The sequence below is a fragment of the Gopherus evgoodei genome, chromosome 2 (genome assembly GCF_007399415.2).
Source record: "Gopherus evgoodei ecotype Sinaloan lineage chromosome 2, rGopEvg1_v1.p, whole genome shotgun sequence".
NCBI classification, from domain to species: domain Eukaryota; kingdom Metazoa; phylum Chordata; order Testudines; family Testudinidae; genus Gopherus; species Gopherus evgoodei.
In genome coordinates, this window is record NC_044323.1 from 15,274,417 (window position 1) to 15,294,559 (window position 20,143).

At 44.9% G+C, this 20,143-nt stretch overlaps 1 protein-coding gene across 15 annotated transcripts in view; it reads right to left on the minus strand.

Annotated features, from left to right (window-relative positions):
• KMT2C (lysine methyltransferase 2C) overlaps positions 1 to 20,143 on the minus strand; it is a 332,701-nt gene that overhangs the window by 244,330 nt on the left and 68,228 nt on the right. For all 15 annotated transcript variants that reach the window (XM_030550063.1, XM_030550061.1, XM_030550055.1 and 12 more), the window contains one exon: positions 6,325 to 6,413. In XM_030550063.1, coding sequence (XP_030405923.1) covers positions 6,325 to 6,413 — 89 coding nt within the window. The remainder of the gene's footprint in view (positions 1 to 6,324; positions 6,414 to 20,143) is intronic.

Below are 20,143 nucleotides of genomic sequence, written 5' to 3' on the forward strand. Positions count from 1 at the left end.
GTGGGAAAGGAAGGATCTGCTGAGGCGATCCGCCAGCATGTTCCAAACTCCCAGGAGAAAGGATGCAATGAGGTGTATAGAGTGGGCTATGCAAAAGTCCCAGAGTCATAAGGCCTCTTGACACAGGGGCGAAGACCTCGTGCCACCTTGCTTGTTTATATGGTGCATGGCCATTGTGTTGTCGGTGAATACTGACACACACAACGGCCCTGTAATTGCTGTTGGAACATCTGGCAAGCGAGGCGGACCGCTCTCAGCTCCCGGACGTTGATGTGCAGGGTGAGCTCTTGAGATGACCAAAGGCCCTGAGTGTGCAGGTGTCCAAGGTGAGCCCCCCAACTCAGGGATGATGCGTCCATTGTCAGGGATGCCGAGGGCTGGGGCGAATGGAACGGGAGCCCTGCACACACCATGGAGGGATCCAGCCACCACTCTAAGGAGTCTAGGAGGGTGGGGGGAATGGTGACGACCATGTCCATAGCATCCCCTGGCTGGTCGATATCGTGAGTTGAGCCACAACTGGAGGGGTCGGAGGCGCAGTCTGGCGTATTTCGTTACGAATATACAGGCCGCCATGTGGCCCAGGAGAGTGAGGCAAGTGCGTACCCAAGTCAACAGCGGCGTTCGCAGACTCTGGATGATGGCTACCATAGTCTGGAACCATGACAATGGTAGTCAGGCTCTGGCCAGACTGGAGTCCAGGGTGGCGCCAATAAATTCTATCCTCTGAGTGGGGATCAGAGTCGATTTTTCCGAATTGATCATTAGGCCTAGATGTAGGAAAAGGTCCTTGGCAATGCGGACGTGACGGAGGACTCGCACCTTGGAGGTCCCTCGGATGAGCCAGTCGTCTAGATACGGAAACACGTGTATCCGACTGCGGCAGAGGTGGGCAGCGACTACAGCCATACATTTGATGAATACTCTTGGGGCTGTAGAGAGGCCAACCGGGAGGACCGCGAACTGAAAATGTTGGCGGTTGGCCACGAACCGGAGGAACCTCCTGTGAGGTGGGTAGATGGCAATGTGGAAGTAGGCATCTTTCATGTCGAGGGTGGCATACCAGTCTCCAGAATCCAGGGATGGGATAACGGTCCCCAGGGATACCAGACGGAACTTCAACTTCATCATGTATCTGTTGAGTTCCCGCAGATTGAGGATAGGTCTGAGACCTCCCTTTGCCTTGGGGATTAGGAAGTAGCAGGAGTAAAACCCCTTGCCCCACTCGTGCTCCAGTACCTCCTCTATGGCTCCTTTGGCGAGGAGTGTTTGCATCTCCTGGAGGAGGAGTTGCTCGTGAGAGGGGTCCCTGAAGAGGGACAAGGGAGGGGGGGTGGAAGGGGAGGGTTGAAATAAATTGGAGGTGGTATCCAAATTCCAGCGTGCGTAAGACCCAGTGATCTGACGTTAGCTGGGACCACGCAGGGAGGGAAAAGGAAAAATGGTTGGAGAAAGGAGGGGACGGATCCTTTAAAGAAACTGTTACAATGCCCTCGGGCGCACCTTCAAAAGGAAGGTTTTGGCCCTGAAGAAGGCTTGGAGGAGCCTTGGTTTCGGCCCGCTTGGTTGCCCGATTGCCTTTGGTGACCGGTTTTGCCTCGCCGTCTGGCGAAGTCTTGCCTCTGCTGGGGCTGAGGGTAAGGGCGGTGCGGTTGGGGCCGGAAGGGCCTGCGCTGAGTCACTGGCATGTGCGTGCCTAATGAGCGCATAATGACCCTGTTGTCTTTTAGGCTCTGCAGCCTAGGGTCAGTTTTATCCGAGAACAGCCCTTATCCTTCAAAGGGAAGATCCTGAATTGTGTGTTGGAGCTCCAGGGGGAGGCTGGAGACCTGCAGCCACGAGATACGCTGCATAGTCACGCCAGAGGTCAGAGTCCTGGCAGCTGAGTCCGCGGCATCCAGGGAAGCCTGGAGGGAAGTTCTTGCCACTTTCTTTCCTTCAACGAGGATCACCGAGAACTCCTGTCGTGCGTCCTGCGGAAGCAACTCCTTAAATTTGTCCGCTGCTGCCCAGGTGTTATAACTATAGCGGCTAAGGAGGGCTTGCTGATTGGACAGGTGGAGTTGGACTGCCCCTGCGAAATAGACTTTGCGCCCTAGCAAGTCCATGCGTCTAGCATCCTTTGATTTAGGGGCTGGAGCCTGCTGACTATGGCACTCCCTCTCGTTAACCAACTGGACGATGAGCGAGCAAGGAGGAGGGTGGACATAGAGATATTCATAGCCCTTGGAGGGCACCATGTATTTACACTCTACACCTCGCGCAGCAGTGGGACAGAGGCCAGGGACTGCCAGATCGTAGTGGCATTGGCCTTATGGTCCTAATTAAGGGAAGAGCCACCCTAGTGGGGGCATCTGATGACAAAATGTCCACCACTGGGTCCTGTATCTCCAGGACCTCCTCGGCCTGCAAGCTCGTATTTTGTGCAACGCATCTGAGGAGGTCTTGGTGGTCCCTGAGGTTGATTGGTGGAGGGCCAACAGATGAGGTTCCAGCTACAGCCTCGTCAGGGGAGGATGAAGAGGAGAGACCTGGAACAAGCGGGTCTGACGATGGCTCCTCCTGGTGGATCATCTCTGTCTCCCTGGGGAGCTGGGAGTCCTGAGGAGGAGGAGGAGGAGGAGGAGGGCGGGTGATTGTGGCTTCCGGCACCCAGTGTTCTGAGGTGGCCGAGCACAATGGACCTGGGTGAGAGCCTTGGGCCTGATGCTATGCCCAAGGCGTCCAGAAACCCTACTGTTGCGGCCCATGATCTTGAGGCTGAGGTTCATGGAATAAGGCAGCAGGCACGTCGGTGTCTTGGGCATATGCACTATCCACCTGAGAAGACACAGACAGGCGTGGGGATGGCCAGAGAGGAGCCAAACGAGCCTGGTATGAGTCCTTCGCTCTTGTCACTGGAGATCTCCTCGATGCCGGGGATCGGTACCAGGAGTCATATCGGTGCCGAGAACGAGACCGGGACCTGCAATTAGCGCGGTGCCGGGAGGTCGATCTGGATCTCGAAGGTCTGCGGCAGGACCAGCTGCGAGAGTCTCGGTGCCGGGAGCGGTGCCTAGAACCGGAGCGGTAACGAGAGTACCAGGCAGGACGAGAAGTGGATCTGTGCCGCGAGTACAACCGGTACCACCTGGTGAGCGGTGCCAGGACTGCGAGTGGTGTCTAGAACGGGACCATCCATGAGACCGTGAGCGGTGCCAGGACCTGGATCAAGATCGGTGCCGGCTTGCCAATTCCAGTGAAGGAGGTCTCATAGTGGCTGGCTTGCCTCTGGAATGTAGTACCCGCACCGGCGGTGCCGGGGGTTGAGGCAGGGCAGACTCAGTCATCGCTACAAGGTTCCTGGCTGAGGAGAATGTCTCCAGCGTGGAAGGGACCGTAAGCTCAACCATAGGCCTCGGCGGGGAGTTCTCAAGGACCAGAGTCGAAGGCCCTCTTGGGACCGGAGTCTACAGTACCACAGTTGTCGGTGCCACAGCAGGAGTAGGTGCCGGGCAGTCCGAACGAGGGTGAGTCTGCGTCGAAGGCATGGAAAAAGCGGAGGTCCTCCGATCAGGTCCCTGTGCCGGAGAAGGCTGGTGCTGAGGTGTCTTGGCGGAGCCAGCACAGTCCGGTGCCGGAGGAGCGTTGTCAGTGCTCGGTGCTGAGGACGGAGGGTTCAGGGCTGCCTCCATAAGGAGAGTCTTCAAGCGAAAGTCCCTCTCCTTTTTTGTCCGCGGCTTAAAAGCCTTACAAATGTGGCATTTATCTGAGATGTGCGATTCCTCGAGGCACTTAAGGCAAGAGTCGTGGGGATCGCTCATGGGCATCGGCTTTTTACAGGCCGAGCACGGTTTGAACCCCGGTGAACTGGGCATGGGCCCCGGCACTGGGTGCGGGGAAGGGCTAATGCCCAAAACCCGCTAAACTATGTACAGTAACTATCTAATAACTATAAAACTAATTACACTATAGACTAAGTCAACTATGTACAACAAGATATCGAATGAACAAGGAGAAGCTAGGGAAGTGGAGGACAGTTAATCCGCGCTCCACTGTTCCAAGGACCGACATGGGCGGTAAGAAGGAACTGAGGAGCGGTCGGGTCAGCAGGGGTATATATTTGGCGCCATAGCGGCGCCACTCCAGGGGGCGACCCTGCCGACCCACCAGGGTTACTAGGGTAAAAATCTTCCAATGAGCGCGCACACCTAACTGGAATGGATATGAGTAATCATTCGAAGAAGAACTAATTGTTCACAGTTCTATGCTGATGACACAAGGAGTGTCGGTAAACTAGTTAACATGACTGTGTACAGCCAGACCAGAGTAGTAATTAAAGCACCTTTTAAATAGTAATGTATCATTACAGATTCTCTTTAACCTCCTTTAAAAAAAATAAAAAAATGTCTATTCCCCTGACAAAGTTTACAAGGGTATTTCCAGTGGGGAGGCAGGGCTCCGTGTAATGGGCAAGTCTGAAAACAAAGCACCAAAGAGGCTTAGGCCTTTGGCAAGTCTACACTACAAAATTAAATCAACCTGAACTACATCGACATACAGTCACCACAGTAATTAAATCACTTTTGCATGTCCACACTAAGCTTCTTGTGTCGGCGGTGTGCATCTTCACCAGGCGCATCAGTGTGGGGCATTATGGGATGGCTTCTGAAAGGCAGCAACAGTCGATGCAAGTAACACAGTGTCTACACTGACACCATATCGACCTAATTACATCAACCTAAACACTACACTTCTTGTGGCGGTGAAGTAGGCAAGTTACATTGGTGGGACCTACATTTTAGTGTAGATGCTTAGAGTAGGTCAATGTAAGCTAGCTTACATCAACCTAACTCTATAGTATAGACCTGGCCTTAGCCTTCCTCTGCCCTCCCCTTCTTTCCTAAGGATATTGGTGCCCGCTGTTTCTTCAGTTTCTGCTTTGTCACCACTGTTACTGATAAACATCCTTATGTAGGGCCTGGGGAAGACCATACATCAAAGCAGTGCATGAGACTGCAGGTAATGCAATGGGCTAAACAAAGTGTTGGCAGACTTACAGTCAATTGTTGACAGTTCCCTTTGAACTAGACACCCTTCAGAACCTATTAATACCAGTCATTTATCAATAAGAATTGCTGCTGAACACCTCAAAGCACTCCCTGAAACCTGAGCACAAAGTCTCTTCAATACTTTGTAACTCTTACCAAATGGGGAGCAAGAGAACAGATGACACAGCTAAATCTCTCATGCCCGTCCTCATAATTTCATGCCCTGACTATCACCACCTCCTCTTTTATGGCCTCAACTACGGTAACTTTGCTCCCTCAAAGCCTATTTAAAATAATGCTTCTAAGATGGCTCCTTTTTCTGACCACATCACCTCCTTACTCTGGCCATCCAAGTCCCTCCACTGGCTCCCCCTTAACCTCTATATCAAACATAGGTTTCTTGTCTTTACCTTTAAGAACCTTCAAAACTTAACCCCGCCCTTCCTAGCTGATCTAGTAACTTATTGTAATGTGGACACCTCCCTTCACCATCCAGCTTCTCCCTTAAACACATCTCTGCTTTCTTTCACTCTGTCCAACATGCATGGAAAGAGCTCCTCAATAGAATCCATACAGTCTCTTCCTTAATCTCCTTCAGATTCCTTATTAAGGCTCACTCAGGCAGGATTTTGTAGCAATCATGTCAGATACTTACAGTCTAGGCAGATTTCCAAGAGCTACACACATGTAGCTAACAAAGCTGGGGAAATTCATCATCATATTCATTCATTTGTATGTTTTAACCCATCTGTTTTGGTCTTCAGACTGTAAACCCTCCAGGGTAGGGATTACATCTTTTTTATGTTTGTACCACACCCAACACAATGGGGTCTATATCCTGATTAAGGCCTTTGCGTGCTATCTCAATATAAATATTTATAAGACTAGCAAATTAACATGTGTTTCTCAAACAGCAGCAGAGAGCACTAACATTATGCCATCCCTGTGGTATAATTTCCTTAGTCAACTGCTACTACAGGGCAAAGAGCAACATTCTATTTTGGCAGATAATATACAAGTGGCTGCTACTGTATTTTACTTCTGTTAGACAGTGGTAGAGTTATCAAAACAAAAGAGCCACTAGACATTTGAAATACAGAGGTATTTCCCTTCAGACTATTTTTAAAAAGTAAAGAATGCAGTCTTATTTTTATAAATGTGTAAATGTCTGTTTCATGGTGTCATATTAAAGCAAGAGATTATTTTCCTGCTTATAAACAGACAAATTTTCTGCGTAACTACATGCATCACTTCTAAAAGAGAAATGACAAGATGACACTGTACATCTCTTTACCTGTTTCCACAGTGTTTTCTGTTTCTGCTGCCTCCAACCCATCCATGCTGTCTTCATCCTCCACTGCAGTTTTTCCTCTACTCCGAGGCCTACAAATGCAAGAAAGGCACATTGTTCACAAACAAATCTTTTCAGTTTAAATGTATCTAGGATCAAAATCATTTTATGCTGACTGAGTCATTATTATCACTAACTTATCTGGAATTTAAGTTCAGCAATTATTTATGAAATTAGATGACAGTCCTACCTACACTTTTTTGTGCTGTTGAACAAGAGTATTATACCACTAGAGGTTAACATGGTACTCCTTTATAATCAGCTGCCAGACCATAAGATTTTGCAATTACTATTAACAGAATCATTCAGTAATTCACCTCTTTTGAACAGACAGTAGGCCACTGGCATGACAACAAGTGTTTTGTAAGAGCTTCACATTTTTTATTATGCAGAAGGCAATTACAAGGATCTTACTTTAGAATGTGGCCCAAAACTTGTGCATTAACAAATCCTACACATTATACACAGATATATATCCATATAAATCAGGCAAGAAAATAAATCCCAGAGGATATAACCATATAATTGGAAAAAACAAACTGAACAAAAAAAAAAAAAAAAAGGAATTTTGCTGGTGGAACAACAGTCCTAAAAATGATGTTAGTTGACAAGTTACTTTTAAAATTAAATACTGGAGCGGGTCAGAAATTTTCAGACGCAACAATATTTTACTGACAGAAAATGCCAATTTGAAATTGAAATGTTCCATGGAGACTGTCTTGATTTTGGAAAAAAGGCTGACAAAAAGCAGGAAGTTTTTCACTGGGAGCCCATCTGATTTTCTGCCACTTTACCTGCCCGGCTCCTCAAGAGCCAGCTGGGTGGGAAGCCAAGAGCCTGTAAGCCCTAGGAGCCCCAGATTCCAGGTTCTTCAGCAGCTCATGTGCTGGGCTCCTGATTGTGAGGCTGCCAGGACTTCCCCGCAGGCAGATTACCCCCAAAGTCAGGGACCCCACAGCTTCCAGGGCTTGCAGCTCTCGGGCATCCCATTAGGCAAACTGTCCCTATGCCAAGGGACCCAGGGCTTTCCATTTCACAGAGAATTTTGAAATTTTTAGTTTTCATTCCAAATTGGAATGAAACCAAATTTCTCAGTATCAAAATCCTTCCTGAAAAGGACTTACCCTTCTCCACAAGCTCTATTAAATACAAAAGAATTGCATTAAAATAATTTCTCTGTACTAGACCAACTGAGCAGCAGTCCAAAGGAAACATTCCATCCTGCACCACCTCAGATGCTCAGGAACTAAGACAACAGGTGCAGAATTTGAACAGAATTAGTTTGGTCCATGCTCTGTTGATTTGCACTGCTGAAGCAGAGCATTCCATACTATGCGACATTTACTGCTCTAGTAAGATCCCTCTGGTCACATTAGAACAATATTGGCAATGTGGAGGACTAGAGGGATTAAAATGGAAATCAAAACAGTCTGAAATCCACAGCACCTTTCATTCCCACGCAAGGGATGCAATATTGCTGTGCCAGACACAATGAAAAGCAAAGGAGTTAAAAAAAGCAGTCTTTACTTTTGAGTCTCTTGGCTTTTGTTTTTGTATGGGTCACAGTAGGAAGGGGGAAGTCCAAAATGCACACATGGCAGAACCACTACTTTAATAAAACATAAAAAATAAACAAGTCACCCTTATAACCCAAAATGTTAGCTATTATGATAATAGCACCCAAAGGACTGTACAAATTAACCTCCCAGGAAGCAGAAAGTCTGTGAAACTGGATTGGGTCAGTAATTGCATTCCCTGAGAAGCTATTGACATAAATATAGTTATTTGATAACGGCATACGGGAAAAAAAGGTTGTTTTTATGGGCTCTCCATCTGTATGGCACATCTTTGGATTTCTTTTCCTCCTCAAATTATTAGTCCCAAATTTAGATTATCTTTGGACAGCTGTCTACAGAATGGAGGTTTTGTTCACCACTTTCATGTTATTTAAAATGATTTTGCAGATCTTTTTTTTTTAACGAAAAACAAACAAGATGTATTCCCCTCCCAATAAGGTATTAAGGCTACAACTGTTGACACATTTCTCATCTACACATCTGCTGCATAACATACTTAAACTCTAACTCTGACAAAAAGTACCAACTCCATCAATAACATTAACCGGAATTAACTGTGTTACTTTAAAGAGGGAAGAGGGGAAGTAACTTTTCCGAATTAGGGTCCTTTTGTTATCTTTAAAGGATCACAATTTTTCAGCCCTGTCCTGAACTAAACAGACGGCAACCCTGGAATACAGCTGAATGCAGCTTCTCCTCTTGCCCCCAGCCAGTTTTTCCATGTGGCCCAAAGATGACATGAATATTTAGTGACGGAAGTAAATAGCCTTGTGGGAGTAGAAAGAAAACTGCATCCTCTTTAGCCATTTGCCCCTCAGCCTTCTGCAGGGCTCCATTACAGTTTTCTAAAGGTACGTCTACAACTAAAACCTCATGGCTGACCCAGGCCAGCTGACTCGAGCTCTTAGGACTCAGGCTGCTGGTCTGTTTAACTGCAGTGTAGACATTCCAGCTCTGGCTTGAGCTTAGGCTCTAGGATCCTGCAAGGTGGGAGGGTCCCAGAGTTCAGCCTAAGCCCGAATGTCTACATCGCAATTAAACAGCCCCACATCCTGAGCCCAAGTCAGCTGGTATGGGCCAGCTGAGGGTTTTTAATTGCAGTGTAGACACATCAACTGTCGAGGAGCTTTGCCTTGCCACAGGTGGCCTCCCCAATGGAAAGGCCCCCAGAAAAGACTGCATACCAACCAAGGTCATAAAATGCAGAAGACCTATTCTACTGCAATATCTTCATGAGTTGCTCTGCCTGTGCTGGAAAGAAGGCAAAAGTACCACAAGAAATGAGAGATGCCGACATTATCACTCTATAAAACCAAGGGTGACAGGAGCAATTTAACTATTGTTATATTTCCCTTCCTAGTATTATGGGAAAAACCTTTGCCTGAGTTGTCCTGAATAGACTTCAGACCCTTGCAGATAGAATCTATCCTGAATCACAGCACGGCTTCAGAGCTGAAAGGTCTACTATCAACATGATCTTCTCGCTGAGATAACTACAAAAGAAATGTAGAGAACAAAGAAGTCCCTGTACATAGCCTTCATCCATTTCACAAAGGCTTTTGACTTTGTCAGTAGAAGTGGACTATTCACGCTTCTAGAAAAGATTAGATGCCCCTCCCAAGCTCTTAAGCATGATTTGATCTCTCCATGAAAACATGTACAGCACAGTCCAATACCACGGCTAGGTGTCTGAGGCTTTCCAGATTCATAGCAGAATTAAGCAAGATTGTGTACTTGCCCCAACTCTGTTTGAGATCCTCTTCTCCCTGCTACTGAAACAAGCTTTTGGTTCCTCAGCTGAGGGGGATCTACTTGCACACAAGATCTGTTGGAAAGCTGTTCAATCTTGCAAGACTAGACATAAAACCAAAACTCTGGAGGCCCTTATCCAACATCTCCTCTTTGCTGATGATGCAGCAGTAACAACCCACACATAAGCTCATCTTCAAAGGTTAATGGACAGTTTTTCCAAAGCCTGCCAAGACTCTGGTTTACCATAAGCCTAAAAAAGACTAACAATGTGCCAAGGAGTTGAGGAAGCACCCTCCATCAAGACCAACAACAAGTTCACGTAACTGGGGTCCACTATCACAGTTAACCTTTCACTTGAAACAAAACTCAACATCTGCATTGAAAAAGCCACCACAACGTCTAGATTGAACAAGAGCATATGGCAAAACAACAAACTGACAGAACACACAAAGATCTGTGTGTATCATCATGTGTTATCAGCACACTTCTGTATGGGAGCGAGACATGAACTTCATATTCTCATCAGGAAAGGAGGCTAAACAGCTTTCATATGCGTCACCTTCATCGAATCTTTGGAATCTCCTGGAAGGACAGTCACCAATACTGAGGTGCTCAAACAGGCGAGCAATACCCAACATGCGAACACTCCAACAGAGACACCTCCACCGGCTTGGGCACATGTGCTGAATGAATGATGGGTGCATCCCAAAGGATATCCTTTATGGGGAACTGGCATATGGAAAAAGACCCAAGGATGCCCAAAATGGCGTTTCAAGGTAGCGTGCAACTGAGACCTCAAAGAAATGGACATGGATGTGATCAAGTGGGAAGATCACACTCAAGACTGCATCCTTTGGAAATAAGAGCTTAAAAAAGGTCTCAGGAGTTACGAGAGGAAGTAGTCCAGCTTAGCAGAGGAGAAAAGAGCTAGCAGAAGGCAGAGACCCAAAAGGTCGAAACATCACCTTTAAATGTGACAGATGAGGCAGAGTTTGTCTCTCTCGAGCAGGTCTCTTCAGTCACATTTGCGGCTGCTATAAAACCAAACTGAGTAAATTCTTTACCTTTCAGGGATGCATACCGATGGTCTCTTGAGACTGAAGGATGCCTTCTACTAGAAATACCCTAAGTGGATTTAATCCCCTCCATGCAGCAGAGCAGGGAAGAAGCATAGTTATCTGGATACAACACATTTGCCAGCATTGTCCCACCCTATTTCCCCTCCTCCCCCAGCCCACAAAAGAAAAAAAATCTGAACAAGTGAACTGTTGATTAATGGACTCAATCATTAGAATATCAAAGAAGTATGGAGAAGAACAAAAACATATGTTTTAATGTTACCTTTTTTGCAGTTCTTTACCATCTACATAATTTAGACACTTTGCACGCCTCATGCTCACATTCAACCAGCAAGCTAAAGGCATTTCACACAGACATAACGGGATGTGTTTCTAGTTGAAATCACTCGATGTGATGTAGAAAACAGAAATGTTAAAAAGGTACTCAAAAGCAACCACATAGCAATGGTAATATCTCTAATGACTACCCTAATTACTTTTCTACCTACCTCCTAGCAATAATACAACTTAAGTCACAGCTCCCGGCAGCAAGAGAAAAAGTTTTTTTTTCCAGCTTTTCTAAATAAACAATTAGTTCAAAAATTTTCTCCCCACATAACTATTCTCCACAACACCACTTTGTATAGAATAGCTCACTGGCTAGCTGCAAATATTCCTTGTGGTTATTTCACAAGGTATATAACATTGTGAATTTTATGTTATAGGTATTACATGAATATACAAAACATAAAAACATATCCTATACATTTTTAAAAGCTTTATTTCTGCATCAGTGTTCATTTTTTAAACCCTGCCACCACCTCTTAGCAACTTATTAACGTTAGCAAAATCACAGGTTTGGACTAATTAAACATAATTGCTTCTTTTCAGTGGAAAACGTACCCACATCTGGTGTTTTCATGTAGTTCTCCTCTCTGCACATACACTACAAAAGGCCTTCCAAACACGGCTCAGGTTTAAAATAAATCCATTAGGGTGAAGAATGGAGAGGGGTAACTAGTGGTGTTCCCCAAGGGTCAGTCCTAGGACTAATCCTATTCAATTTATTCATAAATGATCTGGAGAAAGGGCTAAACAGTGACCTGGCAAAGTTTGCAGATGATACTGAACTACTCAAGATAGTTAAGACCAAAGCAAATTGTGAAGAACTTCAAAAAGATCTCACAAAACTAAGTGATTGGGCAACAAAATGGCAAATGAAATTTCATGTGGATAAATGTAAAGTAATGCACATTGGAAAAAATAACTCCAACTATACATACAATATGATGGGGGCTAATTTAGCTACAACGAGTCAGGAAAAAGATCTTGGCGTCATCATGGATAGTTCTCTGAAGATGTTCACTCAGTGCGCAGAGGCGGTCAAAAAAGCAAACAGGATGTTAGGAATCATTAAAAAGGGGATAGAGAATAAGACTGAGAATATCTTATTGCCCTTATATAAATCCATGGTACGCCCACATCTCGAATACTGTGTACAGATGTGGTCTCCTCACCTCAAAAAAGATATTCTAGCACTAGAAAAGGTTCAGAAAAGGGCAACTAAAATGATTAGGGGTTTGGAGAGGGTCCCATACGAGGAAAGATTAGAGAGGCTAGGACTCTTCAGCTTGGAAAAGAGGAGACTAAGGGGGGGATATGATAGAGGTATATAAAATCATGAGTGATGTGGAGAAAGTGGGTAAGGAAAAGTTATTTACTTATTCCCATAATACAAGAACTAGGGGTCACCAAATGAAATTAATGGGCAGCAGGTTTAAAACAAATAAAAGGAAGTTCTTCTTCACACAGCACACAGTCAACTTCTGAAACTCCTTCCCTGAGGAAGTTGTGAAGGCTGGGATTACAACAATGTTTAAAAGGGAACTGGATAAATTCATGGTGGCTATGTCCATAAATGGCTATTAGCCAGGAAAGGTAAAGGATGGTGTCCCGAGCCTCTGTTCATCAGAGGATGGAGATGGATGGCAGGAGAGAGATCACTTGATCACTGCCTGTTAGCTTCATTCCCTCTGGGGCACCTGGCATTGGCCACTGTCGGTAGACAGATACTGGGCTAGATGGACTTTTGGTCTGACTCGGTACGGCCATTCTTATGTTCTTATGAAGAAAAAAAATGTGAAATGAAGAGTCCAGGTATATTGGTATCTTACTTTAGTTAGGTTTCAGCACTTGACACTATCATTAGAGATTTTATAATCCTGTATTATAACCTAAAGAAATAGAAAATGTCTATGGAGGAGGGATAGCTCAGTGGTTTGAGCATTGGCCTGCTAAACCCAGGGTTGTGAGTTCAATCCTTGAGGGAGCCACTTAGGGATCTGGGGCAAAAATCAGTACTTGGTCCTGCTAATGAAGGCAGGGGGCTGGACTCAATGACCTTTCAAGGTCTCTTCCAGTCCTAGAAGATAGGTAGAAAGAACTAAAAAAAACCCCATACAAACAAAAACTTTGAAACACTAAATTATTGTTGCAAGAAGATACAAGAGAAAATCCCAAAAGTAAGATCTACATAGAAAACTCAATGGTTAAAAGTCTATATAAAGTCTAAAACTGATGTTTACTTTTCATTAAGTAATTTTCATACAAGGTTTATCTTGTCTCATAAGTGTTTGATTGGTTTGCAGAACATCCACTCAAGTACTGAACCTATTCCTGTAAGTTTTCCTTTAGATTATTCAGTTATACTTTTAATAAAGTTAATATTTCAGGACTTCATGCACCACTCCAGAACATTAAGAAATGCATAACAGATAATAAGCGCTCTGAAGGTACATGGTATTTTACACTGCTCAGTGAATTTGTTTCTAGTTCCTGAAATTACTGACATAACCAGAACTAAAATGGGTTTTGCAGAGTGTCTTTCATTCTGAATTCAGCAACAGCTCATGCAAAGCTTTGCAGATAATTAAAAAAAACAACAACTTGAATCCAAATATTGGGGTTATCAGCTACTCTTTCTGAAAATTAGCCATGTGATTTTTAATTACGAGGATAACCATCAGAGTCAGAAAGAAAAAAAATTGGATAACATTGTCTGAGTAACTGCATTTCTAATAATTCAGTGTCTTCAAATAAATCACTGCATTATCAGCACCGGACTGATGTGGAACTTTAACGCTCAACCCTCCAGCCCAAAAATGAATAGAAGGATTGCTAAGTGAATTCCCAGCATACATATTCTCCTAAACAGGTGCCTGTACCTAGCTTTTCTTTCATAGAGTGTACATAAATATTTTAATATACTTTAATCTATCATCAACAATAGGGCCTACCCTCAAAACGCTGTCACACAGGAACTAGAGATGGAACAAAGCTGCATAGGTTGGATCTCAATTTCCCTCTAATTTAGGGGTTTTAAACCAAGGTTCTAGTTCAGGCCTATCTGAAATGGAAACAATACCAGTCTAGGGGGAATTAAATAGAATCAAAACCATGAAAACATGACTAATTATACACAAAAACACTATGCTGTGTATGAGTTATGATTGGTCATACATAATAAATAAGGCTAAGATTTTGTTATGAATATTTTTAGTAAGTCACTGACAGGTTGCAGGCAATAACCAAAAACTCACAGACCCCGTGACCTATCCTTGACTTTTACTTGCGGGGAAAGACTTTGGGGGTGGGGAGGTTGAAGCCAAAAATGTCACGAAGGTCAGCTGAAGTCACGGAATCAGTGACAGAATCGGACCCTTAACGAAAAACTCAAAAAAGCAAGGAAATTAAAAGTTATCATGCCTACAACTATAATTACTCTATTCATGCAGCTACAAGGACGCGCGCACACACACACCCACCCACCCACACACACACACACACACACCAGGAGAGCAATTCAGACCATGTGTACACTACAATCTTTGATCAAAGCACATGTCAGCATAAAGCTGCCAATTAGTATATCGCTTGTGTGTGCTCACACCTGGCTCCTTGCACCAGCACTGCGGGTACTCATCAGGAGTGCTTGTGTCAGGGCACACTGCGGTGCACCATGAGTAGGTATCCCAGCATGCAACCCACCAATGTCCAGTGCAGTCTCTTTTGGGAAGTTTTGACAACGCATGGTGGGGCAGAAATGAGTCATGCAGGGGTGACTAGCAGCAAGGGGTCAACTTCCCAGCATGCAGCTGTCTCAATCCCATAATGTCATCTCCATCCCATAATTTTCATGAATTTTTCAAAAATCCCACAAACCACCATGGCCATCCTCACTGTCCAGCGTCTCTGACAGAAGCATGGCGCCTGCACAGCTCTGCACTAGCGTCGTAAGTTTTGCAAGCACAAGACGCACAATCTTCCAGTATTTGCTGAGCTGTGAGAAGAACCGAATCACAAAAGAAAGAGACTATTTCTTGGATGGCAGATTGCTGTGGCACATAGGTTGTTGTTGTTCACAAAGCAGCTGCAGACAATGGAGCACTGCTTCTGGAGAAATAAGCATTGACTGGGTGCGACTGCATTATAATAAAGGCTTGGGATGATGAGGGGTGACTGAAAAGCCTTTGGATGCACAAGGCCACATTCCTGGATCCATGTGTTGAGCTCTCCTCGGCCCTTCAGTACAGGCACACCAAACTGAGAGTTGCATTGACAGTGGAGTAGCGAGTGGCAATTGCACTGCGGAAGCTTGCAATACCAGATTGCTACCAATCAGTGGAAGACAGTTTAGAGTTGGAAAATACACTGCGAAGGCTGTTGTCACCCAAGCGTGTAGGCCCATTAATTGTCTGCTGTTACACAGAACTGTGACTCTTCGCAGAGCACAGGACATAGTGGATGTAAATGCAGCAAAGGGACTCCCAAACGCATACCCATATTCAGACACCAGACCCCTTTGCCTCAGAGCAAATCAACAGAAAGGGCAGCTTTTCTATGATTATGCAAGCATTGGTGGATCACTGGGGACTCTTCACTGACATCAACGCTGGCTGATCAGGAAAGGAGCATGGTGCTCGCATCTTTAAGAACACAAGACTGTTCAGAAAGCTACATGCAGTTACTTTCTTTCCCAACTAGCGGATTATCATTGGTGACGTTGAAATGCCAGTAGAGATCATGGGGGAAAACAGCTTACCCCTTTGCTCCCCTGGCTTGTAAAGCTATACATCAGTTACCTTGACAGCACCAAGGAAAGATTCAACTACCAATTAAGCAGGTGTAGAATGACAGTTGAATGCATTTTTGGTAGACTTAAGGGACGCTGGCGTTGTTTACTCAGAAGATTGGCTCTCAGTGAAAAACATATGCTAATGGCTATAACTGCCTCCTGTGTCCTGCATAATATCTGTGAAGCAAAGAGGAAAAAGTTGCTGCAAGAGTGGAGGGAAGAGGCGGAGCAGCTGTCTGATGAGTTTGAACAGCCAGACAAAAGAGCTCTTAGAAGAGCTCAGTGCAGAGCTTTAGGGCTCAAGAAGGTTTTGAAAGAGCACTTTAACAGTAAGCCACAGTCGAGTCCACTTATCCACTGACACTTTAAAAACTCTTGGACCCCAAACTGGGTCTATGCCGATTATGTGATATGTATCTCTCTCTTCATCCTTGCAACTGATACCTGTAATCCCTCAGAACTCAAGCCTGACCCCAGATGTACAGTACCTTCCCTCTTAACTTGTGTATATTTAATTTTAAACATTTATTCTACTTGCTGTTTTGTGGCCTGTTAAGAACTGTGTGGTGCTTAAAGTGTTATATTCACAGATGTGCACCATCAATGTACCTATTAATTTTGCAGTGCTTGCTGTACATTTATGATTATTACACTGTTTGTAACACTGTACAGTAACAAGTGGGTCCTTTCAGAAATACTAGCCACTCTGCAGCATTTTTTGTGAGCAAATAAAGAAATTAATTTTCCAAATGATATGATTTTATTCAGTAACAAAACCAGTTCAAAGAGAAATGCATGCAATTAAAAATCAAATACATTAAAAACTTAATAAATTAATAGAACTGATCTTAACAAAGGGAAAAACATTCATGTTCATTTTTTACCACCACATACAGCCACCATGCCCCACCACAGCTCAGTGTATGTGAAGCTGTGGTTGTCCTTAATGTCCCCTTGGGCGGAGTGGTAGGGATAAGGATGTAGCTCCTGATGTCACATGGCATGTTGAGGGGGGATTCAGGGAGGTGCTGTAATAGATTTCTCCATGGACCGCAAAGGGAGGTGAGCCTGGGACTGTTGAACCTGTAGGTCCACAAGAGTCTGTAGCATCTGTGTCTGCTTCCAAAGATGCCCCATTATGTCCTGATGCATCTCCCTCTTCTTTCTCCTGCTGGGACTCATGGGCCTTTCTCCTGTTCCTCTTTTCTTCTCCAAGCGATCTGCAATGTTCATCCACCAACCCCTCTGCTCATTGTCTGATGCAGCACTGGCTTGCAGTATCCCACAGAGCATATCATCCCAAGTCCTCTTCTTTCTCCTCCTCCTCATCTGGCTTCGGTGTTCCACAGGTGTGGAGGGGGAGCATCGCAAGTCCACAACAGCAGCAGCTGCAGATAAAACACAGGTACCATTGTCAATATAGTCACAACCAAAAGTGAAAGTTAAGATTCAGAACTCCCTTCCCTTGCTCCCTTGAAGTTTTAAACAAGACATGTTTATTGACATGTCTGCTTCAGAGTGTTTGTGCATGGCACCACTCAGAGCTCCAGCTACAGTGAGTATGCCCAGCAGAGATGAGGGAAATGAACAGAGAATTTCTCGGTCGCGTGAAACTATGAGTTTAGGGCAATAGCACCGAATTCCGGCACCATTTTCCACAAACAGTGGAAATTTTAGCAGATACCTCACTTATGAGGGTAACAAAGGCACAGAGAGCACAGCTGCTGCTGGTATCCCAATGCCGCCCAAGCCCGTATGCTGATAGCCTGTTTACTGCAATGGTGCCTGCCAAAGTTATCGCTTACTGGCATGGGAAAATGTCCTACCACAGAGGACGAAATAGGGCTGCCATCCCTAGAAATCTTTAAGAGAGGATTGCAGAGTGCCTCTATGAAAGTTTCATTGAGATCTCTCAGGGGAATTCAAGGTACTTCCCTGTGTTTATAAACAAAGTGCTCCATATGTCCTCCCCTACCTAACTCTATAAGGGAATGAAAACAGATAACAATGCTACATCTCTTTGTTATACCGCTACCTCTTCTAGTACAAGTAAATTAATGAAAAGTTAATAGCAGTGTCCTGTTAAGTTGGGTGCACCATCACTGTAATGGGAAATACAATTATACACTTACCCGGGGTTCCTTCCCCAGCATCGAGCTTGCCCATGCTCAACAGACTTGACTGAGTGAAGTCTTCAACAGGTCCTGGCTCAAGACACAGCTGGACACCTCCCGATCACCTGTCCCCCATCCTGCTTCTCTTCTTCCTCCACTTCTGACTGTTCGTGCCAAGGGCCTGTGGTTCAGTCTCCTCGGATGTATTCATGGCGGTGTGAGGGGTGGTGGTGGAATCTTCACCAAGAATGGCATGCAGCTCTTTGTAAAAGCGGCAGGTCTGTGGCTGGGCACCAGATCAACTGTTGGCCTCCTTGGCCTTCTAATATGTCTGAAGCAGTTCCTTCACTTTCAAGCGGCACTGCTGCTGATCCCTGTTGTATCCGTTCACCTGCATCCCCCATTCAATCTGCTTGTAGATGTACATGTTTCTATACCTGGTCCGTAGCTATGCTTGCACAGCCTCTTCTCCCCACAGGACCAGGAGACTCAATATCTCCTGTTTTCTCCAACGCAGCGTATCAGGAGCATATAGCTGGCATGGTCAGCTGGGCAACTGCACATAACAATGGAGAGTTGCCAGGTGTGCTTGCCAAGCTGGACAATCAGGAAAAGGCATTTCAAAATCTGCAGGGCTTTAAAGGGGGAGGGGCCTTTTGGTTTCCGTGATCCCTGGGCAGAAGAGTTCACAATTGTGACCAGAGCAGTCAGTGTCAGGCATTGTGGGACAGCTGCTGGAGGACTGTTAGGGTCAACATAAGTAATGCAGTGTCTACACTTGTGCTCCATGGACATCAGTACATAAATCATGGCTCAATGCTGCTTGGAGAAATGATGTTACTAGATCACTGTAACAAGGTACTCACATTGGTGGGAGATAAATTTAAGTGTAGATACATGCACAACTAGGTCAATGCAAGGCAGCTTACATCAACCTAACTTTGTAGTGTAGACCAGACCTCAGACAACACTTAACAACCTTAACTCTGTTTCAGTAGGGATGTCAGCCCTTCAGCACTCCCTACCTCAACCTCCCCATCATCACCACAAAAAGACTCTTATTATTATTTGTATTACTGTAGCAACTAGGAGACCTAAGCATGGACAAGGCCTCCATGGTGCTAGGCACTGTACAAACAAAAAAGAAAAAGATGAACCCTGCCCATGGAGCTTACAATCTGGGGCTTGATCTACACCTAAATATTAGACTGACCTCACTACACCACTCAGGACTGTGAAAAATTTTGCGGCTTGTATAATGTAGTTAAGGCAACCTACCCCCCACTGTAGACATTATTGGATGGATGGCAGAATTTTTCTGTTAATCCACCTCTCCAAGAGGCAGTAGCAAGGTTATCTACGTGGATGGGGAAAATTCTTCCATCAGTGTAGGAAGAGCCTACACTACAGCGCTGCAACAACACGATAGCTGTGTTGCTGTAGCCGCTGAAGTGTAAGACCACAAACAACTGATGAATATACAAAAACAATATTCATTAGTATTATAGACGGTGGTCTCGGTACACCAGCGGACTCACTATTGTCAAGATTTTTGTGATGAGATACCCATTGATCTTTTTTCCACAAAGCTGAGGGGGTGGGGTGGGAATTGGAATTGTATATCATACCATTCATGTTTAAAAGAACAGATATATTCACAAAAAATATAATTCATTAACTAAGAAGTGCTCCAAACACACTGAGGATTTAATGCAGGGATCGGCAACCTTTGGCACGCGGCTCTCCAGGATAAGCACCTTGGCGGGCCTGGCCAGTTTGTTTACCTGCTGCGTCAGCAGTTTCAGCCAACCGCGGCTCTCACTGGCTACAATTCACCGCTCCAGGCCAATGGGGGCTGTGGGAAGCGGCATAGGACAAGGGATGTACTGGATGTAGGCCACCTTGCATTCTAATATTAGCCTTAGGTTCAAATCTCAATTTTTTTTCTACAACAATATTTTCTTTGATGTAAACACTAGCCAAAGATTTAACACTGTAAATAACAGAAAATTTTCTCCTCAAATTACCTTTTCCCCCATCTAAATTTGAAATTTTCAGTGTAGCAATAAATCGAAGTAGGAATCAAATTGATCAACTCTATTTTCAGTGCATGAACTACAGAAAAAT